The following is a 25613-nucleotide window of genomic DNA, read 5'->3' as shown; positions in this document are numbered from 1 at the left end:
GGTGTAAAGATCTATAAAAATATTTTAAAGGAAAACTTTGGTGATATTAGATCCTTGCCCCTTCCAGTCTGCCCATTAGTTCTCTCCTTCCCAAAACAATCCCACATCTAAAATCAATAGGGAGGACACATGGTAAGGAAGACATTATTTATTTTAATTTACTGTAGCAAGGATGTAGTTGTGGTGTGAAAGATTTTATCATGAAAAACTTTGGGAAGTCACCTTACTTACTAAATGGTGACATCTTCAGTGATTTCTTCACAAAACAATCCCAGGCACCTTACCACTATGTTCCTTACGTGAGGTCTGAAGATTTTGCACCTTTGAGGGGCAGTGGCTGGGGAAAGGCAGGGAGGTAGTCTGTAAATATTTTTCTGAGAGCCATAAAGCTTTCTGTTGGATGGTATTATTCTGCCCTCTGTCAGACCTTGCCTGCCTTAGTTAGTTTGGGTCTGGATGAAGCTGCTTATCTATTTAAAAAAAAAAAAAGAAATCAACAGCACAATCCAGCAGGACCGTGCTTATTCAGTATCTGCACTTTTCTTACTCTACTTGGATTAAAGCATTGATTTCCAGCTCTTCTGGCTGCAAGGTGGTAGACTTGAAATTTGCTGTTATCCAGGGGAGCATGTAGGTCATTCTGTAACTCTAGTAGAGTTTTGGTATAAAAGTTACAAAATCAGGAGAAGAGAGAACTTTTTAAACAACTTGGTTTTATTTCTTTTCTAATTAATGGCAAACATTTAAAGTTATTAAGGGATTTAAATGTTGGGACTTTACTTTTGTAATAATTTTGCTTGCACTGTAAGGCAAGACCTATGAAGTATCTGAACAAAGTGTGTACAGTATATAAAGATCTTGCCAGCCCTCTATTTAATTTATCACTTGTGCTCTTCTTTGATGTGGAACTTTTGCAACATGTGAGCTATCTGGGTAGCATTTAAATACAGCATTTGGATTCATGATCGTTTTGAGGGACAGGTGTAAAATCCATTTGTGAGCTTAGTGTTATTCTTGGGAGAATAAATGTGATCAGACTTCACTAACCAAAAGCCTTTCCGCATTGGGCCCTGCATTTCATTGATTTGCTTTTGGGGGCTATTATTTTGGTTGGTTTATGTTGGTTTGCCTTCTGGGATGCCTTTTTTTTCCTCCTTTCCTCCTAGTTTCTTTGTCGTAATAAAGCTAAAGGAGGTAGTCTTATCTTGGATGCGGTTGGTTTATGTTGGTTTGCCTTCTGGGATGCCTTTTTTTTCCTCCTTTCCTCCTAGTTTCTTTGTCGTAATAAAGCTAAAGGAGGTAGTCTTACCTCTTGGATGCCTTTTTTTTTTTCTCTCCTCTCCTCCTAGTTTCTTTGTCGTAATAAAGCTAAAGGAGGTAGTCTTACCTCTTGGATGCCTTTTTTTTTTTCTCTCCTCTCCTCCTAGTTTCTTTGTAGTAATAAAGCTAAAGGAGGTAGTCTTACTGCCCAGCTTACTGAAGTTTGCTGTGTAGTCGTCTGAGGCTCCTGTCCTGTCAGTGAAGTGAGAGAGGTTTCTGTAAGGGAATTTCAGGATGGAAAAGTATTTGAGAGTCTGAATAGCCCTCTGAAGGAGTTTGCCTTTATAGAAGGGAACTTCTGGAGAATCAGCCCCTAATTCAGATACACCACTTAGGTGACTAAAGGCTGTGGAGCAGGAATATCTCCATGCCAGGTAGGTGGTGGCTGCTCTAAACTCCTTAACTTCAGCAGTAGAAGAGAGGGTGAACTGTTTCTGTTTTGCAGCAGCATGTGATGCCTTTCCAGTTTGAGATGTCTATTCTAAATATTTTTGCATGTCTTGCAGGTCTGGTGTGAAACGAATTTGCGAAGGTGCATCAGTGACTTCCATCGATTTATTTGCGAGACGTGTAACAAGGCATTCCCCATGCTTTCAGCGCTCAAACTGCACACAGAAACTCATGTGGTGGATCAGGGAAAAGACAAGCACAAGCCACAGTCCACGACCCCACCCGGCGAGACCCCAGACCAGAAAGCCTTCATGGCATCCTTGGGCCTACAGTACACCAAAGACATCAAGCCTATCAAGCAGGAGGACAATACACAAGATGAGGTCCAAGAAATGCGGCTCAGAGCACTGAAGAGTAACCTACCTCAGGAACCCGGCAGCACCGGTCTGCTCAGCCTCTCTCCTCTGGAAGCTGCGTCTATGGGAGGGTCATTTTCAGTCCTTCCTCCTACAAAAGAAAACATAAAGCTCCTCTCGCTGCAGCCTTTCCAGAAGGGTTTTATCATCCAGCCTGACAGCAGTATTGTGGTAAAACCCATCTCCAATGAGTCTGCCATTGAGCTGGCGGACATTCAGCAGATCTTGAAGATGGCTTCTTCCGCTCCTCCTCAGATCAGTCTTCCTCCACTTTCTAAGGCACCTTCTGTCCCTGTGCAGTCCATTTTCAAGCATATGCCACCGCTGAAGCCAAAGCCTTTGGTAACGCCCCGAACAGTCGTCGCAACCTCTACACCTCCTCCTCTTATCAGTGCCCAGCAAGCCTCCCCTGGCTGCATCAGCCCAAGCCTCCCACCTCCCCCTCTGAGGCTGATCAAGAACTCAGTGGAGTCCTCCTCCAACTCTCACATCCCCCAGCCAGGAGCCAAATCAAGTCCTTCCTCGCAGTTGCTCCTCCAACCCAAAGTAGAGCCTTTAACTCAGCACGAGATGAAGACGCAGCTGGAGCAGGACAGCATCATCGAAGCTCTCCTGCCTCTGAGTATGGAAGCCAAGATCAAGCAAGAGGTCACAGAAGGGGACCTCAAAGCCATCATCGCAGGGGCAGCGAACAAGAAAGCCCCAACCATGAGGAAAGTTTTGTACCCCTGCCGTTTCTGTGACCAGGTGTTTGCCTTCTCTGGTGTCCTGAGAGCTCATATCCGTTCTCACTTGGGTATTTCCCCATACCAATGCAACATCTGTGACTACATCGCAGCTGACAAGGCAGCGCTGATCCGGCACCTGCGGACACACAGCGGGGAGAGGCCTTACATCTGTAAAATCTGCCACTACCCGTTCACAGTGAAAGCCAATTGTGAGAGGCACCTGCGAAAGAAGCACCTCAAAGTGACCAGGAAGGATATAGAGAAGAACATAGAATATGTCACCAGCAATGCTGCAGAGATGGTGGATGCCTTCTGCTCCCCAGACACTGTGTGCAAGCTGTGTGGCGAGGACCTGAAGCATTACCGGGCCCTCCGCATTCACATGAGGACGCACAGCGGCTGCCAGAAGAAGAAGCCGTTTGAGTGCAAGGAGTGTGGCACAGCCTTTTCAGCCAAGAGAAATTGCATTCACCATATCCTCAAGCAGCACTTGCATGTGCAAGAAAGGGAGATTGAGAATTACATCTTAGTGGTGGACTGCAGTGCCCAGGAAAGCCAGACAGATCCTCCTTTATTGGAGGACAGCACTTATATGGACCGCAAGCCCATGACGCCTTTCCTGGAGCCACAAAACGGCTTCTTGCTTGGGACGTCGTCTCACGTTCCCATCAAACTTGAACCTGCGGGCAACTTCCCGATGGATTTTGACGAGCCATTGGATTTCTCTCAGAAGAACAAAAACCTGGGTGCTGTGCAAGTGAAGCAGGAGAACCTGTTTGGCTCTTCTCCCCTGTCCCTCTATGACTGTTCCATGGAGCCTATCGACCTGTCCATCCCCAAAGCCCTGAAGAAGGATAAAGATGATGTCCCATGTGAAGCCAGGAATCAAGACTTGGCTGCTTCTGGGAACAGTGATAAAGCCTACAACTGTCTGCAGTGTCCTGTGGTTTTTGGTGCCAGTGGGAACTCAGAGAAAAACAGGGCTGTCAGACATCCCCAGCCACTGAAAGGTTCGTTGCATTTGACTGTCCCAATCATTTCCCCAGCTCTTCTTGGCAATTCTGCCTTGCTGAGACCCTTGAGGCCTAAACCACCACCGCCACCTCTCTTGCCAAAGCCTCCAGTAACTAAAGAGCTGCCACCATTGGCTTCCATTGCACAGATCATTTCATCTGTGTCTTCTGCTCCCGCTTTGCTGAAAACGGAGGCTGCAGACGCCAGTCCCAAAGCAGTGAGCAGCTCCACTGGGTGTGACAAATCAGGGAACGCCAAAGCAAAAGTGACAATCGTGACCGCCATTCAGAGAGACTCCAGCCTGCCCAGTGACCTGACTCAGGCGTGTGATCCAGAGCAGTCTCCCATTGCCGATGCTGGGTTGACTAAGAAAAGAGGTAGAAAGAAAGGAACAAAAAATAAGCCTAAACTTAGCAGTGGTGTGGATCTGGAGTCAAGTGGGGAGTTTGCCAGCATAGAGAAGATGCTGGCTACCACAGACACTAATAAATTTAGCCCGTTTCTGCAGTCCACTGACAGTTTCAAGGAAGAAAGCGGCAGAAATGGAACAAGTGAGGATGAGAAGGAAACTGCCGAAGATAAGCTGCTGAGAGGGAAGAGGAACGCTTACTCAGACTGCCTGCAAAATATTCCCTGTCCTTACTGTCCTCGAGTCTTTCCATGGGCAAATTCCCTGCAGCGGCACATGCTCACTCACACAGGTAAGAGTGCCTTGTGCTCATGGTGGATTGTAGCCCCTGAGGATGTTCCTCATGGAAGGGCCTCCCTGTCGAGGAATCTTCCTTTCTTGTCCTCTCTCTGATGTCTGAATGGTATTCTTTGTTATTTTGCAAATCCCTAGCCGTTGCTGTGGTATAGTGGTGGTGGTAAATTTTTCAGTAGTGGAATAATCTTTGTGCCTTTGAGTATCAAGAGGGCAAATTAAACTGCTAAAAGCCATTTGACTTCAGTGGCATAACTTAGTGTACCTGGGAAAAGACTCTGGTTTCAGGTGTTCTGTTATTGTCTTATCTTGAAGGTGAATGTGTGTGTTGAATATTTCATTGTGCCTTACATGGTTTGTTTGGCTGTTTCCAGTGGCTGTTTGTCTGCATCAGTAATGATAAAAAGATCCATAAAAATGAGAGCAAATAAGTATAGAATTGTGGCAGGAAAATAATATAGTGTTTAGCATTTTTTTTCTTGCGGTGGCTTTTATTTGACAGATCAAAGAAGGAGGATGCGAGAAACATCATCCTGAGCATTATGTAGTAGCTTGCCTCTAGGAAATGTTTCTTCTCAGTGCTAGACAACTAAAGGTGGGCTTATGCCCTAAGGTGTGGAGATGTGTATGGCATCTTTAATATTGTGCCACTGTGTAAGTAACCTCAAACCTGGTGTAAACAAAAGGAGGAATTGGGGAGGGAGATTTATTCTAGGTTTGGGGTTGTTTTTCATTCTTCACTATAAAGGAAATACTGCGTTGAATGCTGTGCCGATTTGAAGTTCACTCCTTTTTCCACCCACACTGTAATAAAGTAATTAGTAGGTTCTCATCCTGCTCGGAGAGAGAGAGGATAAAGCTCTACTTGCTGTTGCTCCCTTTTAAGTCAATCACAGTTGTTGATATTACTTGCTTCATTATGCAATCTCAACTCCTGGCGTAAAGAGTAAAAGTTAGGGATATTTCTAAGAAGCACAGGGGACTTGAGTACAGCCTCCTAAAAGATAACTTCATTTTTCTGAAGGAATTGAGGTTTTCTGAAGCAACTGATTCATGTCTGTGCTAAGGAGGGAAACCTGAAGAGGTAAAAGAGGTTAGCTAAGAGGTTTAAAGGGAATCTGAGCTGTGGAGCAGTCCCTATTACGGTTTGCTTTGGGTGACGCGAGGACAGAACTTGCAAGGTATCAGTGCAACAGTGAGGCTATTGTTTTCTGGTCCGCAGAGACCAAATTATTTCATCTTATTAAGCATAGAGTTTACTTTCAATGGTGAAGGAGAGCTCTTTATTCGTATCAATTGTTTTCTAACACCCTCCTCTCCAAAAAAAATATATAGTTACTGAAGAACTGTTCATGAGACAAAAAACAATAGAGAGGCTTTTCCCAGACTAAGGGGTTTGACCTGCTTATTGATGGCAGACTTCCAAGGTAGCAGCACTAGTGTAAACCCTTAATGAAGACAGGAAAATGCACTCGGCCCTGAGTTATACTGGTAAAACTTGTCTCCCCTACCACCACCAGGCTTGGAAGGAGACACTGTCCTTTCAGAAAGCCTGTGCTGCAATCCCGACAAGGAAGACAAGCAACTGCGACTGTAGCCGGGCTGGATTCTCAGTGCAGATGCAAGATTTTTGGTGATACTATGGCAGTGGCAATAATCAGATTCTGGTTGGTGCACTCTGGCAATGATAATACTGAGCTCTTTTTTAATCATTATCAGAGCAGTGTTGAGGGAGACTTGTTGCTGGAGGACCGCCCCACAGCAAGCTTTGACTGGCCTTGGGGCATCTCCTTTCAGATGACACTAGCACTCTGTTTCTAAACTGGGAGTTCGCAGCAGCTCCCCTGTGGCGGCAGCAGCATAGATGAGGCTCGCTGGAGGGGAGAGGGAAAGGTAAGCTGGGAAGGTAGAGGAGATTTAGGCCAGGGAGGTGGTGCCAAAGCAAGCGCTAGGATGCATTCAGGTGGAGCGAGCCCTGTGTTTTTGTGGTAAGTGTCAGGTGCTGGTGGCATGGGAGGAGTTTGGCAGCTGCATGATAGATACAGCAGTTTGTTGGGTTTGTGTTCTGGGTGGGCGAGTTGGTTTTCTGATGGGGACATCCACAGTGTCGTAGTGCAACGCATTGTTTCTGTCCCCACCTATTGCACAGGCAGTGACTTGTTAGATAGCTCTGTTTTTTAAAAGGAGTTAAGAAAAAATTCTATTCACTAATCTTATTATAAAGAGAAAAGGGGAACTTTATTATCTGGGACTGATGGCTGCTCCCTGACCTGGGGAGAGAAGGGCCAAGAGGCTGATGTGAATGGGATAGATGCGAGTCCTGGTGATCTGCTTCCAAACTGCGTGTGTTGGGTATGTGCTCCACAGGGAATCACTGCAGGCAAGCTGGTCCATGCTCCTCAATTTCTGTAGTATACTGCTATCAAAAAAACAAGGCAGTCATTTGAACTAAAAAGTGGCAACTAGCTCTTCTCCATCCATTTGTAGGGAAGTCGTTATTGGAGTAATTTATGTAAGTGGTCTAAGGTAATAATGAGTGAGCATGGTTGAGGAAAAGGTGTATAATTTTGAGCATTTAAGCATTATCTATATATTACCACTTTTAAACTACTGTGTTTATACAGACATGAAAAGATTTTTGCAAGGGTGTCTTTCACGTTCAATAAAATTTCGACATGGAGGACTCCTTCCGTGCAGTGTCAAGATCATATTTACCTTTTGTGAAACTGCAAAAACGCACATGCTACCAGTAACCCACATTCCTCGCGCAACCAAAAGTCTCTCTCGTGAAAGCTTTCGCCCTGCTTATTCTTGCCTCAACACCACTGTGTGTTTTTTAGTTCAAAAGCATTTCCCTGAAGAAGCATACACCTTCCTTGCCAGTTTTTGTTCTAATGCAAAGCTCACAAGTGGGGCACTGGGAATTTGGCATAGCTTGGTTTTATATAGTGTGTAACACAGTACCTGTGTTTTGTTTGAACATGCTTGAACACTTGCTTTTAATACTTTCTTTCTCTTGATGTCTTTATTGTTTAATTTACTCTTCTATGTTCAACTCAGTTTGCCTTTCTTTTTTGCTCTTCTCTCCTGCTCTCGACTTTTTTCGTTCTCAGAGCAGCAAGTAAGATGTGCCTTGCAGGTGGTGCAGTTAATTTTGCTCCTTTTATGGCATGCGCATCAGACTAGGTTCAATATAAAATTAAAGTAATGGTCTTTTTTGGCCATTAGTTTGTTATAGATAACCTAAATCTGTTTGCAAAGAATCACTTGAGGATATTTTCAGAGTGATACTGCCAGATATTATTTTTGTAGAAAGTGAAATTTGATGGCAGAGGAGGGTTTTTTTGTTTTGGTTTGGTTTTTTTCCCGTTTGTTTTGTTTTGCTGTTACAACAGGAATGAACTGGACAGGAAAAGATCTGTAAACAAAATAAAGTAATAAATAAATAGAAAATAGTTACACCTAGCCCATGAACCTGAATGTTTCCTGTTGATTGGAGGACACAAGTCATAAAAAAAGGAATGGAGGCATTTTTATTCTTTGCTTTTATGACTTAAGTCAAAGTGAAATTGTAGACATCTTTACTTTGCAACATTTGTCCTTACCATGGCGATAATGTGTTTCCACTAGGACAACAGTGGCAGGAGATATCTTAATTAAGGAATGATCTTCTTACATGCTGTGATTATATAGATGACCCTTTATATTGAAAAAGACTCCCTTCAAATGACTAGCTTCCATGAAGTGTCCAGCCTACACTAGTCCTGCTGTGCTGCTAACCAAATTTTACAGTCAGTTCTGAGTCAATATGTAGGCACAGATGTATTTTAATCCAGACTGTGACCATTCTTACGGAAAAAGTTAATAAAAAATCACATTGCACGTAAACTGACTGTTTAGGTTACCCTCCCATAAGTATATTTTATCCGAAGAGCAGTTGCCTTTAAGGGACAATACAGGAAGCAGGAAATACTGCTTTTTGGAATGATCTTTTTTGTGCCTTTAAAGGTGACATTTTTGGAAAGCAGTCTGGTTTCCATTTGGGAATGGGACTGTAACTTGGGGTGGGAGGATTGGAATTTGCACGGTAAGCAGGATTTTTGTTTGGATTTTGAGACCTCCAACTAGGGCATTTGTGTGGAAAGAAGAGTATCTTATCTGTTGTAAGTATTGGTCTGTATGACAAATATTTGGTTGATACGAAAGTTGTAAAGGCTGAAAATATGAGAAAATTGTGACCTGAGATGCAGGTTGAGTTTCAAGTAATTAATCCCCAGCTAATCCTGTCATTGCATGCTTGAAAAGAAATGTGGAAAGGAATTGGGCTATCATGAAGCAAAAGGATTTCTGCTCAACTTTGAAGTTCTATTTTGTATTTGCATTGTGAATGAAGTCAAATAAAAGTTCAGAAACTGGTGGTATTCATAACCATAAATTTATGCTTGACTTAGCAGGCATCTAAAAAGAAAGAGTGATTTGAAAGTCTACAAAAAGCAGTGCCTTGATGCTTCTAAAAAGTTGTGTTGACACTGGAAGAAAATTAAGAGAAAGAAACAGCACCTGAGATGTCTGCGAGATGTGGGGAAACCCTTGCACAGGTTGAGATGTTAATTAGAACAGAACCAACTTGGGGAAGATTAAAGTGAGAAACATACCCACAATGTTGTATCAAAGAGGCTGCTGGCTGGGGGGGAAAGGGGGTTGTGCGTGTTCAGAGGTTTTGGGTGTGAGGTGGAAGGTGTGACAAGAGCTGATCTCCTTTTACAAGTAACTATCCTCACAATCTCTTTCTTCGGCACGAAGATGTCTTGCAGGACCGCTTTCCTCATTGCACTGCATGATCCTGGCTTTTCTTTCAACTCTTCCTGCGCTCAGTCCCTTCCCTTGTTCTAGTCATTTAAACGAATTACAGACATGAAAAACTTTCTCCTGTGGGGAAGTAATTAATTGCTTATTCAACATACGGGGATTGATTCCACTGAAGTCAATGGAAAGATGCCCTGTGGCTTTGATGGAAGTTGTGTCAAATTCACACGGGTGGTAGACATCTCAGGAGAGAGCCTGCTGTTGAGGAGCTTGCAGTCAGGATGTTGTAGTTGGTCACCAAGCAGTAAAGGGGGAAAAGGAAAAAAAACAAAGTTGTTTCTTGTTACACATTAGAAGGATGGATAGACATACTTTTTTCTTGTGTCAGGCCAGAAGCCCTTCCCCTGTCAAAAATGTCTTGTTGTCTTTTCTACCAAATCTAACAGAATTTGCACAAACCTGGAGTTGCCAGCTGCTACCTGAGGAGAAATGTGCTTATCCCCCAGTCTAAGGAAGAGGATGTTGGATCTCACAGTGGCACATGCAGTTTTTCCCGGCTGTTCAGAATACCAAGCCCAAGTTGTGTTTGGTCGGACTGAACACTGCAGACAAGCAAGGTGTAAGGACGTGAGAAGTGCCCTGCTGCGTTAGAGCAGTGGTACATGCAGCCAAGTACTCATGTCTCCAATGGTAGGGGTAGGATGTGCTATTTAGGGTGAACATGTGGGCCTGGCCACTTCCTGAGGTCTGCTCCTCTTAATGCGATATCAGCATCCACAACTGCTGCATTAGGGTTGCGTGTTAGAGGGCACATCCCTGCCTGCTCCCTTTACTACCTGTTTACGGACCTGCTGTCTGCAAGCCTGCTTTCTGAACCCGCTGATGCTGTCTGCCTCCAACCTCATCTGGCGTCAAGCTCCAGAAGTTCACTACCTGCTGTGTAAGGAACTATTTTTTAATCTGTTTTCAGCTGATCCCCTGCTAGTTTCAGAGAGCCCCCCTTAGTTCCAGTATTGCAGGATTTGGGGAGTTGCAGTTCTGTGTGCGCCCTGTCAGCTGCCTTCGCGATTTGTAAACCTCAATCATAACACCCCCTTCTCTCCTTCAAAATGAGAAGCCTCAGCCTTTCTGGTGTCTCCTTGCAGGGCAGCTGCCTCATCGCTTGGATTGGGTTTGCTGTGTGCCATCTGCAACATGACTATTTCCTTCCTGTGGCATGGAGACTGGAAGTGCACACACCACCTGAAACAAGGGCACACCAGGGCTTTACGCGGCAGCAGAGGGACACCCTTGGTCTTGCTCTCAATACCCTTGCTCATGGTACCCAGTGTTTCTTGGCTTTAGTTTGGCTGCTGCTGCGGGCCAAGCCAGTGATCCTGGAGAGCTGTCAGCGATGGCTCCGAGACCTCCTGCCTGAATGTACCTGCCAGTACCACATTCAGCATCACATAGGCATGTTTTAGATTATTTTTCCAGAGGTGTTTTACCTTATATTCATCTGCATTGAAGCTCACCTGCCATCGTATTACCCCATCTGTTTTGAGAGTTTAGCAGCAAAGGAGATCGATTGTCAGATCACACAAGGCTTTGTTGTAGGCAGGCGAGTGGCATTTAGTCAGAAAGGACAAGCTGACACGAAACCAAGGGTGAGCGCAGTCACTCAGGGTTTTTCTGTGCTGACCAAACGGGGTGGATGCAAGAAGGAAGCTCAGCAGATGGTGGTACATGTCCCTTGCCTGAAAAGTGTTTGCACAAGGGAGCTGTTGCTGTAAGGTGTTCACACCTCCAGGAGAGACAGGGTCACTTTGTGTCACTTTGAGTCGGTTTCAGGGGAGAGTTGTTGAAGCAACAAATCTAAAAGCAGCAAGAAGTTGGCTCTGTGCATCAGGGTAGTTAAAATTACGAATGAGTTGTTACTCTCAACCTCAGGGTAGCTGCTGATCAGATTGCACAAAAGCGTGCACAGGATTTTCCTCTTACATTTCCAAGCTCCGGTTTGTTTGGGAAAGTCTGCTGTCTTCCCAGCCTCTCTCATCCTTTCTTCTTCTTTTAATGCGGCAGGTTGCCTTGCAGTGATTCAAATGTAGTAATACAGGTCTCAGTACAAGTCTGGCATTAAAATCTGCCATGCTGGGGACATGTTACGACGTGACTTGATCTTGCCTATCATGAAGAGACTAAGTTGCCTTGTTACCATGTTAACAGCCTGTAACTTCACAGGGCTGTAGCACAGTATCTGGGGTGTCACGTGGGCTCATCCTGCCTCTGCAGACAACAGATGGCTACAGTGTGAGAGAGGAGGACTCATGTTATAACATGATCCCCTCGCAGAACAAAAGTCTGCAGAAAGGGCTCTGAAAGTGCTCACCTCTGACGATCTTCATGGCAGAATGAAACTAAAATGTCCTACTTGGGTCTATTGAAAACTTTCTTTGTAGTCAGAGGGATCCTAACGCAGCTCAGCTGGTCAGTGGGGTGAGGAGGCAAGCATTTCTAAAGCTGCTTAGATGAGCGCTGGCGCGGCACATAGGATGGGTAGGACTTTGGTGGAACACAGATGTTGTTCTTAGCAGCCGGCACTGGGCTGGTCAGAGTGGTTCGACCTGCCCCTGGCAGACAGAGCCTTGGGCCACGGTTGGATAACACAAAGCACTTCTTGGCTGTACTGGCTCGACCTGTTCCCAACTGTTCATCCCCACAGCTGTAGCTGACCCAGCTGCCCAAAAAAATGAAAAGGGCAAGGGGAGGGACTGGCAGTCGTGAGATCAGTTCCCGGATCTGGCTGGCGGTACGGCCCTAAAAGAGCACATTGATGCAGCTGAGGTGTGGAGTTGGCAGCATCTCCTGGGAGGTGCTGGGGATAGATGCTGTTGAAATTGGCTTTGCTGTCAAATGCATTGTGTCTTCAAATAGCAGCTTTAGACAGTGAAGAAGGAGCCCAGATCCTATACTGTTACAGTTACCACGTGCGCTTTATAGCACAGCTTAGTGTTTACAACTGGCTTCACCAAGTGGTGTTTAATCACGGTCCAAAATCATTCAACAGCTTTGGACTTGTGGTCTCCCTCCATTGTCCAAGAAAAATGGATTTCAAAATCAGTGGAAGTAAATTAACAATTTGAAACTGTGGCTTAGTTTAAAATGGGGTCCTTTCTCTTTTTGTGCTGGTTTTAAAAGGTGGGTGAGTAGCATGCTTGGGGCTCACATGCAGAGCCCGTGCGAGGGCTGTACTTGGAAGTAAATAATCGTCCAGATTTCACTGTACGCCAGAAGGAAAGGGAATGAAGGGAGATGCTTGGATGGTGTTTGGTCAGCCATAAACGAAGCGAAGCTTTAAGATGAGGTGTAAGACAGGAAGTGCAATTCAATAGAGTGTCACTGGGAACAAGTTTATAGAGGGTTTCTTTTGGTCTTGTTTTAAACAAAAACAGGATGGGGGTTTTGAATAGGATTCAGAGATGAGGAGGCTGTGTAAGTGATGGGGCTTGTGCGTGTCCTTGCTGCATGGAGAGGAAGGGAATGGTCTAAAGCACCTGAAGCAAACTGAGGACATCTCACCCGGCTTGTAGCAGTCAGACTGGGGGTGACCTGTACCGGTAGAGAGGTGTACAATGAAATTGTGGAGCAACTTAATGAATCGCCCACTTTCAGCACATTAAAGCAGCCCTGCCTTTGTCTCCTTAGGGCTTTCTGAATGCTTCCTTCTTGCAACAAAATACAGTTGACGGAGGAGAGATGTGGGATGGGAATGGGGTAAGGGATTATCTCTTACGTAATACAGAAAAAGACTTTGCTAAGGAAAGATCCCTTTCTTAAAGAGACTTGCCCCTAATGTGAGAGGGTTGAACACAACTGCTCTGTGCTAACTAGGCAAATATTGACAAAGTAAGTATACTCAACAGTGAATTTTCCGATTAGCGTTTAGCAGAATTCATCTTTGCTCTAGATATCTGCCACTCTGTGATCCCTCCAGAAATCATGTGAGCCCTGGGTATAGCGGGGGACTTTTTGTTTTTCCAAACTGTTCTAGCTGTTTGTACCTCTGAACTACATTTGTGGGTATTTCGTAGAGGACAAAGGGCTTGAAATTGCATTTTCAGTGTCAGGCAAAGTTTAACAGCTGCTCCAGAGCTGCAGCTCAGGGTAAAGCAAAAGTTGCTTGCTGCTGGGGGTTGGCCCGAGTGCTAGAGCTGTTGTTTGGAAGATAGTGAGGAGATAGTGAATAATTTGCTGATTGTATTGCCGGCTCTATATCAAACTGCCTTTCTGCTAAACAGTGGAATTCACCATAAGCTGAAAGTCTGGGGGTTTTGCCCCCACCCCTTCAATGCAGATGTCCACTTGGTAGGTGCAGTCAGAGCTAGTCCTGAACACTTTTCTTTGTGTTGGTGACTTCAGCTGCTCTCTTGAAGGTACTGGCGAATCATACCTTGTGTCAAACGCAGAAAGTGTTTTTCTTCCAGAATTTTTTTTCTCCTTTTCCCCCAGATATTTCAGCTCCGTTTACTGTAAATAGTCCTTTTCTATCTCAAATGTTTTCATTTCAAAAGGCATGCAGATATGACCAAAGCTCCCTCAACCGAGGGCTAATTAAATATTTAACTTGTGTGTGTGCATGTGATGTAATGAAGGTGGCTAAATTTTAGTGTTTAGAGTGTTTACAGTAAAAATGGAAAAAGATAACCCCCAAATTTTTTGCAAGTTGACTTCACAGGTTGGAAAGATGTTCTCCAGTTCGTGGGTGGAAGTAGCAGCAGCATTGTGTGAGTGGGTCCAAAAAAATCCCAAATTTACTAGACTGCTACCACCTAGTGGTTGCTGCGTCTATTGTAAAATATCAGAATAGCTGGGGTTATTTCAGTTAATGTAGGGAAAATAGTAAATCGTCTGCTCATCTGACTGATAATGCCAACTGCTTGTACAACATTCATTTCCAGTGGTCTGTCTGCTCCAGTTTTGAGCATTATTTATGTGATGGGCTTTCTAACGCTTCTCTTGGGATGTCAGGAATGATTGGCAATAAACATTTGCTTTAAAGTCACAAAATAGTTTCCCTTGCAACACCATGTTTTATCTAATAACTCCTTAGCATCTCAAGCTCTACTCTCTATTCCACCTTAGTTCCAGGAAAAAAGAAAGCCATGGGAAAACAGAATCAAACCAGCAACCTCCCCACCTGTATCTGCTCTTTTATGTGAAACTTTCCACATTCGGTGTCTCTCTTGATAATTCGGTTTGTCTATGCAGGAAAGCAGTTTAGTCATCTTTCTTTTTCTTTCTTGCCACCTATAAAAGATTAAGCGGACTCTTCTGACTGGGCTGACTGAAAACTGCAACTTGAATTATAAATAGACGTCAGGGAAACAGTCTTTTCTTTCCACAGTTCGAAGGAAAATGATTTTGGCTACAACTATATAGTGGTTTCTTTCATGCAAGTGGAAAAGTTTTTGGATTCTCAGATGGAGTCCTTGAGGTTTTGCTTATGAATATATCTCCTGAGAAGTTCATTTTTTCCCAGGAGCTGACGAGGCAGCAGCTGAGGTACCAGTGGTTGCTTCATGTTGCCTTCCTCCGTACGTCCTTACGTCCCTGCTCGTCCCCTCTCTCTCCCTTACCTTGCCCATGTTCTTTGACTTGGGTGTCAGAATTGACATCATCAAATAGTGTCACCTTCTTATCCTCACTTCAGAGGAGTGACACCAACTGGTTGTCCATGGCAAGGTAATGTATTCTGCTCCCACAGTTGCTGAAGAAATGGCAGTGGGTGGGAACCTTGGCAAGCAGACCTCTCCGCTCTTGTCCTCTTGACCCACCAAGTGTAAATATCTGGGATAACAAATGGATCAGAAAGCATTTTACAACCTTAGTGAAAGATGGGAAAGGGGTGAAAGAAATGGCAGGCCTTTCTCATGCACCTTGCCTTCCTCACTGCCTGGATGCAAGTGGCCGCTCTGCACCGTGAATCAGCAAAATTCTGGAAACGGGAATTACCTGTCTGAGAGGAGTTTGGCCTCGTTGCAGGGATGTTTGCCCCGATCTGAATGCTCAGTCAAAATCCTCCTCCTTGTGTAAGATACAAGCCTGCTGGAATTGTGTGGCCGGCAAGGTTTTCTGTTGCTGCAGATAGGCATGTAAGCTGGGGAAAACCAGTAGTGTAGGCCAAGCCTAACCTCTGCTGGAGCGGATGGAGCGGCTGCCAGTGCGAGACTACCCTTGCAGCCATCCCTTGCACTGCGGGAGAAATCCTGCACCAGACCCGACATGGCTGTCATCACGACCGTCGTGTTTCCCACACACCTTCACAGCTCCCTTGCTGCTCTTCCAGTTCAGCTGCAGCGGAGCTGGGCTGATTCTCACCCATCCCCAAACAGCCAGGGTTTGTGCAAAGCAGCTCGCTTTTTCACCAGCTGCGAAACCAACTGTGCAGGTTGGGGTAACCACAGAGCAGCTCAACTAGTTGGGAGCTGCCGCTTTACGATATGCATGAAGTTTCATAAGGGGCCTGTGAAACTCCTTCTTGACAAAGAAAACGGCAGGTCTGGTTTGTGCAGGTAAGGAGGAAGAGCGCTCACCCAAGCACGTACGCGTCAGCACGTTCCTGGCTACGTCCCTACCTAAGTTTTGAATGTGTTCATTCAAGGGTGGTGGGCCAGCTTCGGAAGAGAAAGCCTTAGTGCATCCGTGCTCCCGGGGTCTGAAGTGGTCTCTGCCCTTCATGAAGCCACGTTGTTTAAACTTTGCATTTGTTTTTCTTGATGTTGACCTCGTCTGTTTGCCTGTGCTAGTAAGGCAACATCGCTTACCTGTGGACCACCTATCCCTTGGATTGTGTCTTTCGTGCACAGGAAATGTAATTATGGGCGAGCCATGCAAGAACAGCATAACAGCTGGGAAGGGGCCCAGGGCACAGAGGAGGGGAAAAAAGGAGATAAAGTTTGGGTACAATTCGTTGAAGGATGAGTATACTATAAGAAAAATACAAAGTATAGTATAAGAAAAATATAAATTTATATTTTTGGAAATACTGAAAGCATAACAAGAAAAAGTTAGGGAAAAATAGGGGAAAAGTGGAAAATCATGCACAATATACATGTTGAACATAAAAGTTGTGGCTTTTGCGTTTGAGTGTTCTAAAACGTTTTGGTTTTGTTTTTCTCTTACTTGAGTGCTACTGTTGTATATTCCCCTCGTTCGCTTTGCTCCTGATATGTCATGTTGAAAAACCAACTTACTCTGCATCCGCTGTCTTCTGTTTGGTCAGCAAAGAATTATAAAACATCTCTCTTGGTACAATAAAAGAGGAGCTCCTTCCATCTCGGTCTCCTCGTGCTCTTCACTCCTCTCCATCCTAACAGAGCTCACATGGTGTCCTGCCCGGCTCCCTGATCAACCCCCTCCATGCTGTGCTTGCAGTCTTTCTTTGGCCTGTCTAATGCATATCCCCTCAGGGGAGTGTTTCCTGATGGGACAGGGTGACCCACACCTGCTGGGAGGTGCCCCCCACCTTGCTGAGGATGAGCACTGACGGCGGGGGTACGGCAGCCATTTTAGGTGCTTTCTGTTGGTGTCGCTTCAAGGTCTTTGTGCCTCAGACCCACTTTGCCACTCCAGTTTTGTCTCTTCATCTGTCATCCATAGATGGGTCTTTGCAATGGTAGCAACCAAAGGCTGCTGGGGAGGAAACTCCTCTTCCCTGTTGTTTCCTTTCCCTCCTGCCCTTAGCCTAAAAGGAGCAGTGATTACGGGGTCGTTTCAGTCCAACGTAAACCCGTGCTCTGGTGAAAAAGGCCCCGGTCGCTGCGCAGCCGTGTGAATGTTAGGACTGTGCAAGGGCTGCTACAGGAGTGGGTGGCCAGGAAAGGACGAGGACCCTTTCAGCAGCAGTGGGGAGTCACATTGGTTGCCATTAATCGTTCCTTTCATCCCCGCTCTCGGGTCAAGGTGAGGCGCTGCCAGTGAGAGCCACATGCGCTCATCCTGCCCCCAAACGCTGTGTGTGGAAGAAGGCGGCAGGCAGGAACCCATAGCCGTGATTCCTTTTTAAACGTATCCCCTGTGTAGATACAGCCTGGGTTTGGCTTCTGGGCTCACGCTCTTGCCTGCACTGGCAGCCGCGAGACTCAGCTACCTGCTTTGCATCCAGGAGCACTGTGCGTGGGTCCGGCTTCTCACACGTGCCTGGCTCCTATTTCTCTGGGTTGTGGAGTAGTGCTTCCCCTTAATTATTATGCATTGGCATTTCAGCTTGTTTTTTAGAAATTACCTCTTTTGTTTATAATAGCGCTTTTTTTTTTTTTTCCTTAATATAGGCAAGAGATAAGCAATGAGTCAAACACAGAATTCGAATGCAGATTCATAGGGCACTTGTAGGTGACCTTTGTTTTCAGATACCCACATCCTCAAATTCTCTAGCATTATACACAGATTATGGCTCAGTTGCGTGTTTTAATGGGCAGATAATTAGATGAGCAATGAACTTTGTGGAAAGCTTTTGTGTAATCCACTGTCTATGTAATCGGATCTGTTTTGATTAAAAGGTGAGATTATTTTTTTTGACAGGTCACTTCTCCCCTTTTCACACCCCCCCCACCCCCCCCAAGAAAAAGCACCTCGAGGATTATGCTCTATTAAGTGATTGTTCACGATTACTGGAAATGCTGCTTAGCTTTGACATCTGTTTAATGGCCATTTATTATCATTTGTGCAAGGAGATGGGGTCAATGCAAGTTATGTTGCATTCGAACTACTAAGTGCCTGAGAACTATCTTGTTTTCTTCTGTCATTACTCCTTGCTTATGAAAAAAGCCTGTAATAGGAAATCTAGGCAATTCGCAGACAAGCACATATTGTACTGTGTCAAACAGAGAACTTTTAAACTGCTCTACTAGAGTTTCTAAATCCCTGTAGTTACTCAGCAGCTATCAGGCTTGCAGATGAACGCTGAAATGCCTGTTAGGTTGTGTGCTCCCTTGGCTGCACGCTGTCAGCAAGAAGGGGGTGGGGAGGAGGACTTAAAGCAAGGAAAGTTTCAATTTTCAGAAAGCACAACTTGCTAAGTTCATGCCCTGGAACGGTTGCTGGAAAGTGGCACTGGGGATGCAGTTACATGCCGTGCATCATCGTCAGCTTTGGCCTCCAGATCCAGTCCAGCTTATTTCCTATTTACACGTACACTATTTGTATAGAGCTTGGAAGGGGTACTGCTCCAGCCCTTTGTTCTCCTTAAATGCCTTATCTGTTTTATTTTTTTTGACACATGTTATGTCTTCAGCAATGTTAATGCTACAAACTGATAAGGAAGCAGAGGAGGTCATTAAGGTGGATGTCTTAGGTGGGTTTTGCCTTCTTGTTGGGGGAACTGTGAAGCAGCGAAGGATGCTGCTTGTTACTGCATCTTTGCTTTTATGTTTTGGTGTGTGTTGAAGACACACCTGTGGACAAACTTTTGCATCTTTTGCTTATATGATGTATACCCAACTTTTTAAACTGACCTCTGTGTTACTGCCTGGGCTACCTTTTAACATTTAATTGTACCAGTTGGTTGCATGAGGCCTTTACATTCCCTTTGAAAAGCGTTTCCCACTAGTTATGCTCTATAAGTTAGTTTGATTAATATCTGGTTGTATATTACTTCCATCTGTATCCAAATTTCATACATGAAATATTCTAAATAATACATCCACATGTCTCTGGTATGGTGTATTTGTAATAGTAGTGATCTCAACTCTTCTTTGATGTGTTAGCATTTTGCATTCTCCGGTAAAAGTGATTATATTAAAAGTGACTTCAAGAAACTGCCGAGAAAGCGAGTGTACTTTGGAAAAGAAAGCGTTTGGTTACATATTTTTAATCATCTTGTTAATTGGGTTCTGTGGTGTTTTGATCTCTCTTCAGCTGTAAGTTACTGGCCTGGGTCACAGATAAGAGAAACAGATGTGGGACGCTTGATCAGAAGCAATGCTCGTGGGTCCATGTGCAGCCTTACCGCTGGTAGTTGTGAATTAGCAGAGAGCATCCCACTGAAAGTTTCTCTCTGTTTGCTTGCAGACAGCCAGTCTGATGCGGAGACGCTAGCCACAGGAAACGAAGTCTTGGACCTGACCTCCTGCGAGAAGGAACAGCCAGAGGAAATAACAGAACTACCAGAGAGTGAGTGCGGCCCCAAGGAGGAGCAGAAGGCTGACTCCCCTCTGGCAGAAGAGGATGCCGAAGAAAAAGTGGATGGATACGAAGAGGGCCCTGAGGAAGATTCTGTAAGTAACAAAAGTCTTGACCTCAATTTTGCCAGCAAATTAATGGACTTCAAGCTGGCAGAGAGTGACCAGAGTGCAGGCAGGAGTTCTCAGACTGAAAGGAAACATGCCTGTGACATTTGTGGCAAAACCTTCAAGTTTGCTGGCACTCTTAGCCGTCACAAAAAGGCCCACACTCGTGAGGACAGAAAGGATGAAAGGAGCAGTGAGGATGAAAGCAAAAGCATTCAGGATGATGCAGGAGCTCCCTCGATGCAGGACTCTGGTCTTGAGCAGGAAGAGTCTCCGATGGACTTGAAGGTAGTGGAGTCTCCTGTGGACTGTGAGGCAACAGGAAAGGAGAATGAAGAGAGCGAAAGCATCTCTGAGGGGGAAGGCACAGAGAGAAAGTCCACTGAGAAGAGCAGTGATGACAGAAAACCAAAGACTGATGGGGCTAAGAGTACTGCAAAAGCAGACAAAAGAAAGAAAGTCTGTACTGTGTGCAACAAGCGTTTCTGGTCTCTGCAAGATCTGACGCGACATATGCGGTCTCATACAGGTAAGAGGAGACTTGAGCGCAGAACAGATTACGAGCAGGTCTGCCACCAGACTCAGGCATCTGCTCTGTAGGTGCACGATTACTGCTAGCACTTGAGGTTGGAGACACTGCTTTTAGTCCTACAGGTATCTGCAAGGTGTCTTCTCTGCCCCAATCCCCCATGCTGCATATAAAGCCTATCGAGGGAGCGGGAATTGTCAGAACTGCCTTATCTTCAATTCCCAAACTGTTTTTCCCCATGCTTGCTTACAGAGTTTAGAGGTGAGGGCAAGTACGGAGACCCATGGGCAGTTGTTCTGTCCAGCTTCTGACTCCCTTCTTGTCATGTGCGTGCGGCTCTACCTCTTCCTGGTATTTTGACGAGCAGTGGAGAAACTTGGCAGTATATGATAAGACTTCATCTCTGAGTGAAAGTTTAGAGAGAGAGAGTCTGGTTTTGTCTGATTATCTAAGCCTGGTACGGGTAATGCGCTGGTGATCTGTGTGACCTGTTGCTTGAGTGAAAGGCAAAGCTACAGTGGGCACCCTGCTCTTCATTCAGGCTTCGGCAGGGAAGCTGGAACACAGGTAGTAAAACGCTTCTCTGATGGCTTGACTTGGCAGTTAAAATATGTGGGATCGCTTTATGCGATACACAGTTTGCAGCAGTACCATGCAAAGGAGATGAAGCCATGAGCCAGCTCAAAGGTGAATTAATCATTCATCCTTATTAATGCATCCTTATTAATGATGCATTTTACCTGTCAGCAAGCTGCTCTGACATGGGAAGATGGGTGCAGTTTGACATTTTGTATCTTTTTGAAGGTGCTCTCTGCTGAAGATGACATCTTTGTGATTAACAAAATATTTGTGCTGTAATTGATGGTGGTGTTTAATAAACTACACCAAAGACAAGTGCCTTAACCAAACTTTTTACCATTCTGAATCATAAATATTGACCTCTTGAGTGCAAAACTGACCCGTTTTCTTCTGGCGTTGAGCCACAAGTGAAATGGGGGATGGGTCCCATTCTTGTGCCTATTTTCATACTAAATTCGGAAGTTTTGGAAAGATGCTAATACCGAAAGTACTGAGCTTTGCCCCCAAGTGATACACTGGTGTGTGCTCGTGGAGATTCCCGTACCGTATGTTTTAATCGTTTTCATTGCATGCTGAGCTATGCAGGCCTTGTCGGAGCTTTTTTTCCCCCATTTGTTTCTCTGTTTGCCACTGGAGGACGTTTTAACATAGAATAGGTGTTGAATAGGAACCTGGGTCAGTGCTTTCTTCAAATTTAATAAATGTAAATACCACCTATCCTCGCTGTTAAATCAGCACATTTTCAACTGAGGATTTTGCCTCAATACTGTGGGTTGACTCTCCTCCTCCTCTCCTTTCCACTCGTTCAGCTATATTGGCAAAATACTGTCAGGTATTATTATATCATTGCTTATACCTTGGTTTTAACGTGTGGGTTTTTTTAAAGATAACTGTAAGGTTTTGGAATTTCTTTACTCAGAAGAGGAACGTTTGGGACATGCTGAAGTATGCAAGAAACCTCTGCCTGCCTACTGAATGGCAGTTGGGCTGGAAATGTTTCATTCTCCTGGTACAGACTGCTTCCCAGCAAATAGTTGCGGGGTGCTCTGGTGCCGCCTGCCCAAGCACAGGGTGAGCCATGGCACTGCATCAGCCACAGCCAAGTGCCGGATGGGCAAAGGCTGTCGGCCGAAAATGGTCCCGGGGAGCCATGCCCTCCCTTGATAGCAGATGCCCAAGCAAGGCACCAGAGAGAAACGTTTCTAAGAAGCATCAGGCTTCCCAGGGCCAGCAGGACCTACTTGCACATTTCAGCCAGCCACCTCACGTTTGTAACTGGTTTTCTTTTAATGATCCCAAGCATTATTACAAGTGAGAAATGAGCCACAAGTGTCTTGTTCTGTATGCTCATTGGCACAAGATGGTGTCTTGATGGAATTGCAGCACTGAAAAAACTTTAATAGGTGCAATCGGAAACAGAGAATGAAGTGGTCAGGGTGGGACCTTCGGTTCTTCAGGGCAGACGGCACCTTGGGGCACTGTGCTTGGTTGGGACTTTGGGTGAATTTTGTCTGTGGGGCTGTGGTTGCTTTGTTTTCTGATGAGCTCATGCTTAGGAAAGCATTCAAGCATTTCAGGTGCAAAAAGCAGCTCTGAGATCAGAGCAGACTACCTGTTGATTAAAGCAGGGGATGCCTGCAGCTGCTCTGCGGCTTAAGATTGCAAAATAAGAGGAAGAATTTTGTCCTCTGAGTAGCATTTGTGGAATGGGCGTGAAGAGGTTTTTCAGGGGCTTTCACATGTCACTCCTGTCCTAAAGCACCAGTGGGCTGAGGAACACTAGCAGCTCTGTAAATAACATCCCGAGGCAGGCATTTTTCACTCGGTCAGTAAATTTTGATCACCTCTAACAGACACCTCCTGTGTCCCATGAATGCCTGACAAGTCTAGGTCCTTTAGCTGCTCTGTGTCCATTTTGAAACGTGATGATACTGGCTTCTGCTTCACAGAAAGAGGAGGGGCTGTTGTAGCAAGGGTAATCCCTGACAGCTTCTCTTCAACTTTGGTGATTAACTTGCGCATTTCATGCTTGCCCATCTGTCAGCATCTAAGAGAGAGGGAGATGTTTTCTCATACGCTGTTTGGTTCAGTTTTTAAGTGCTGTTGACCACAGTTACCTGGGCAGTATCCTCATCCTTCCATCTCAAGTCCTCTCTCTTCGCGTGTATCAGGGGCTGACCTGCAGCAGGGTGCCCCTGTGGTGGGCTGATTTCACAAAGGCTTTTGAGCTCCAGAGGTCGACTGCAAGCTTCTTCCAGAAAAGTTGCTGACTAAATTAGATGGGATGCTAGCGAGCACCTGGGGCTTATGGTCTTCCTCCCTTCTTAGTGCAGGGCCATACCAAGCTTGTAGAAATCTCAAGACACTTAGTTTTGGTTTTTCATTTGTGCCCCAAGGGATTTATCTGTATTCCTGCTTGCATGCCATCCGCTAGTTTGCTAGTACAGAAGCAAAAAATCGGCATAAATGCGACATCCATGTTTGGTGTAGGTACTGAATTTCCAAAATGCAGAGCATCGTACACTGCTTGAAACAAGAGGGAGGTGCGTTTGTGACCTTACGGCTGACTTTGTATTGTAATTCTCTTCTAGGTGAGAGACCGTACAAGTGTCAAACCTGTGAACGGACCTTCACTCTGAAACACAGCCTGGTTCGTCACCAGCGCATACACCAGAAAGTCAAAAATGCCCGAAACCATGGGAAAGAGAGCGACAGGGAAGAGACCCAGTCGAGGTGCGGAGAAGACAGCGAAAATGAGTCTAGCCACAGTGGCACCAACCCCATCTCAGAAAATGAGTGCGACTCCGCAGGGGGCGTCGGTAGCCATGCATCACTCATGGGAAGCCGAAAAGAGTCCCTGGCTGGCACGGCCAAGGACTCCCCCTGCAGAGAGGAGAGGCCGAGCGGGCGAGGAGCCGGCACCTGCCTTGCAGAGCCCACCAAGAGTGCACAGAAACAGGCAGCGAAAGACCAGGAACCTCGGGGTAGCTCCGAGCACGAGAGGCCCTCGGGTTTCATTCAAGACTTGCTGGAGATGCACAACAAAAAGTCTCCCATGAATCACATCCTTGCCTCTGCAGACAGTGCGCCTCAGCTCTTGGGGGTTGAATGACTTGCTAGGAGGTTGGACCCGTCCCAGCACGCAAACTGAAGCCAGCAGAGCAAGGTTTCTGGAGTCTTTGTTTTTGGAAGAGCGAGCTACAGCTGTGGGGAGAGTATGGCAGACTGGACGCGGTGCCATATGCCTTTCGGTATAATAATGCAAGAGACTACAGTATATACTGATTTGAGTGCCTTACTACTTTATTAGATCTTTTGGTATCATAGATTTTTTTCAAAAATGATTTTTTTTTAATATTTTAATGAATTATTTGGAGAGGACCTTTTTCATTTAAGCATTAATGTTACCTTTTGTATTGGTGTGCGTGAGCTTGTTCTTGTATATCTGTGATAGTCGCTGTGTTTGTTCTCTGAGCTGGAAATGGGGGCAGTGGGGTGGGAGGCCCTTGGATACCACAGCCAATAACTGGAAGAAAAATTATGTGAATTTCATATGAAAAAGTCAGAGGAAATGCAGATGAGATGTTGATGTATTGTTTTTTCTCAGTAGATGTTCTTGCATTTGCCACATGGTGGAGCATTAAGCCTGTTCCAGGCCTGAACAACGTGGCAGTTGAAGGTGTTCAAAGTGGTTCAAGCCAAAAGCAGGAAACACAACAAATGTCAACCTCACGCTTGTTTCCACTTTTCAGCATTAGAAATGGTCTTCTAAATCCTAGGGGGTTTTTCTGGCCATCGTGGACTGAGCGTGTATACAGAGAAGAGTTACATAGCAACGTAACCTATGGAAATTATGCACCCGCTGTTATATATGTTTGATTTGCTTCAGTATATTATTATTATTATTATTTTATTATTATTTTATAAATCCGTCAGTTCGCTTGTCTCTGCAGTCAGCAGAAACCAATGGGCAATATTTGCCCACGCAGATGTATAACGCAGCTTGGATCCCCTCTCGAAATGTTTTTGACTTAACGCTCTCACCAGCTCCTCTTCTTATGTTGCAGCTCTTCTACTGTACTTTAAATGAAACCCTTCCTCTGACCGGAGAGTCGATTGGAGGCCAGCGAGGTATCATCACACCTGTACAGGGGAACATCTCACTCGCGGTGGGGTGCGAGTGCGTGCGTGTGGGTGCGTGTGCGTGCGTGTGTGTTGGGGGGAGAAGCGTGCGAGAACGGGGCCGTGTAAGGCCCCTCCAAGTGCATAAGAAAGGCACTGCGAGTTCTAGATTAATCTTGTTGCAATCACATCGGTGACAGCGTGTGTTACGTAAAGAGCAAAGTTATTCCGTCTTCCAGCTGAAAGCAAGCAGGAGAGAAACGCGAGCCTTACCGTCATCTTGCTACTGTCATGTTCTAGAGCAAGAAAATACTACTGGTAAATAAAACTACAGATATAAGACATGTTAAAAATAAATAAAATAAATTAAAAAAAAAAATTCTTCCTGAGATTTTGGGGTTGATGCTTGAAGACTTGAGGTGTGTGTCTAAATTTCATATCAATAATTCGGCCCCTTTAATGCTGGCGGCTGGAATTTCTCCGTATGGCTCCTGTTGCCGGCAACAGGTGACACTCCAGCCACCGACATTGAAGGGGTTAAGCGAAATGTATCCTACTGTAGCTGTGCATTTTTAGGAGTGCCCAGCGTTTTTGTTGTCCTTGTTGTTGTTGTCCTTGTTGTTGTTTGTTACTTGTCCTTCAGTCATGACCTCTGGGACAGACAGACCATAATAGCCATTGCCGGAGCCTCACTGTGCTATTCCACCACCGCAGCCCCCCAGCCCAGCCCGCACTGTGACC

At 45.4% G+C, this 25613-nt stretch overlaps 1 protein-coding gene across 2 annotated transcripts in view; it reads left to right on the top strand.

Moving 5' to 3' along the window:
- Nucleotides 1–25595, top strand: part of RREB1 (ras responsive element binding protein 1) — a 74629-nt gene extending 49034 nt beyond the window's left edge. For both annotated transcript variants that reach the window (XM_009279168.2, XM_019472043.1), the window contains exons 9-11: nucleotides 1827–4569; nucleotides 19425–20171; nucleotides 23342–25595. In XM_009279168.2, coding sequence (XP_009277443.1) covers nucleotides 1827–4569; nucleotides 19425–20171; nucleotides 23342–23862 — 4011 coding nt within the window. In that variant the 3' untranslated portion in view covers nucleotides 23863–25595. The remainder of the gene's footprint in view (nucleotides 1–1826; nucleotides 4570–19424; nucleotides 20172–23341) is intronic.
- The last annotated feature ends 18 nt before the right edge of the window (nucleotides 25596–25613 follow it).

Source organism: Aptenodytes forsteri, unplaced genomic scaffold, assembly GCF_000699145.1.
Source record: "Aptenodytes forsteri isolate BGI_AS27 unplaced genomic scaffold, ASM69914v1 Scaffold81, whole genome shotgun sequence".
Taxonomy (NCBI): Eukaryota; Metazoa; Chordata; class Aves; order Sphenisciformes; family Spheniscidae; genus Aptenodytes; species Aptenodytes forsteri.
The sequence above is the reverse complement of the archived record's forward strand: the minus strand, read 5'-3'. Positions and strand labels throughout refer to the sequence as shown.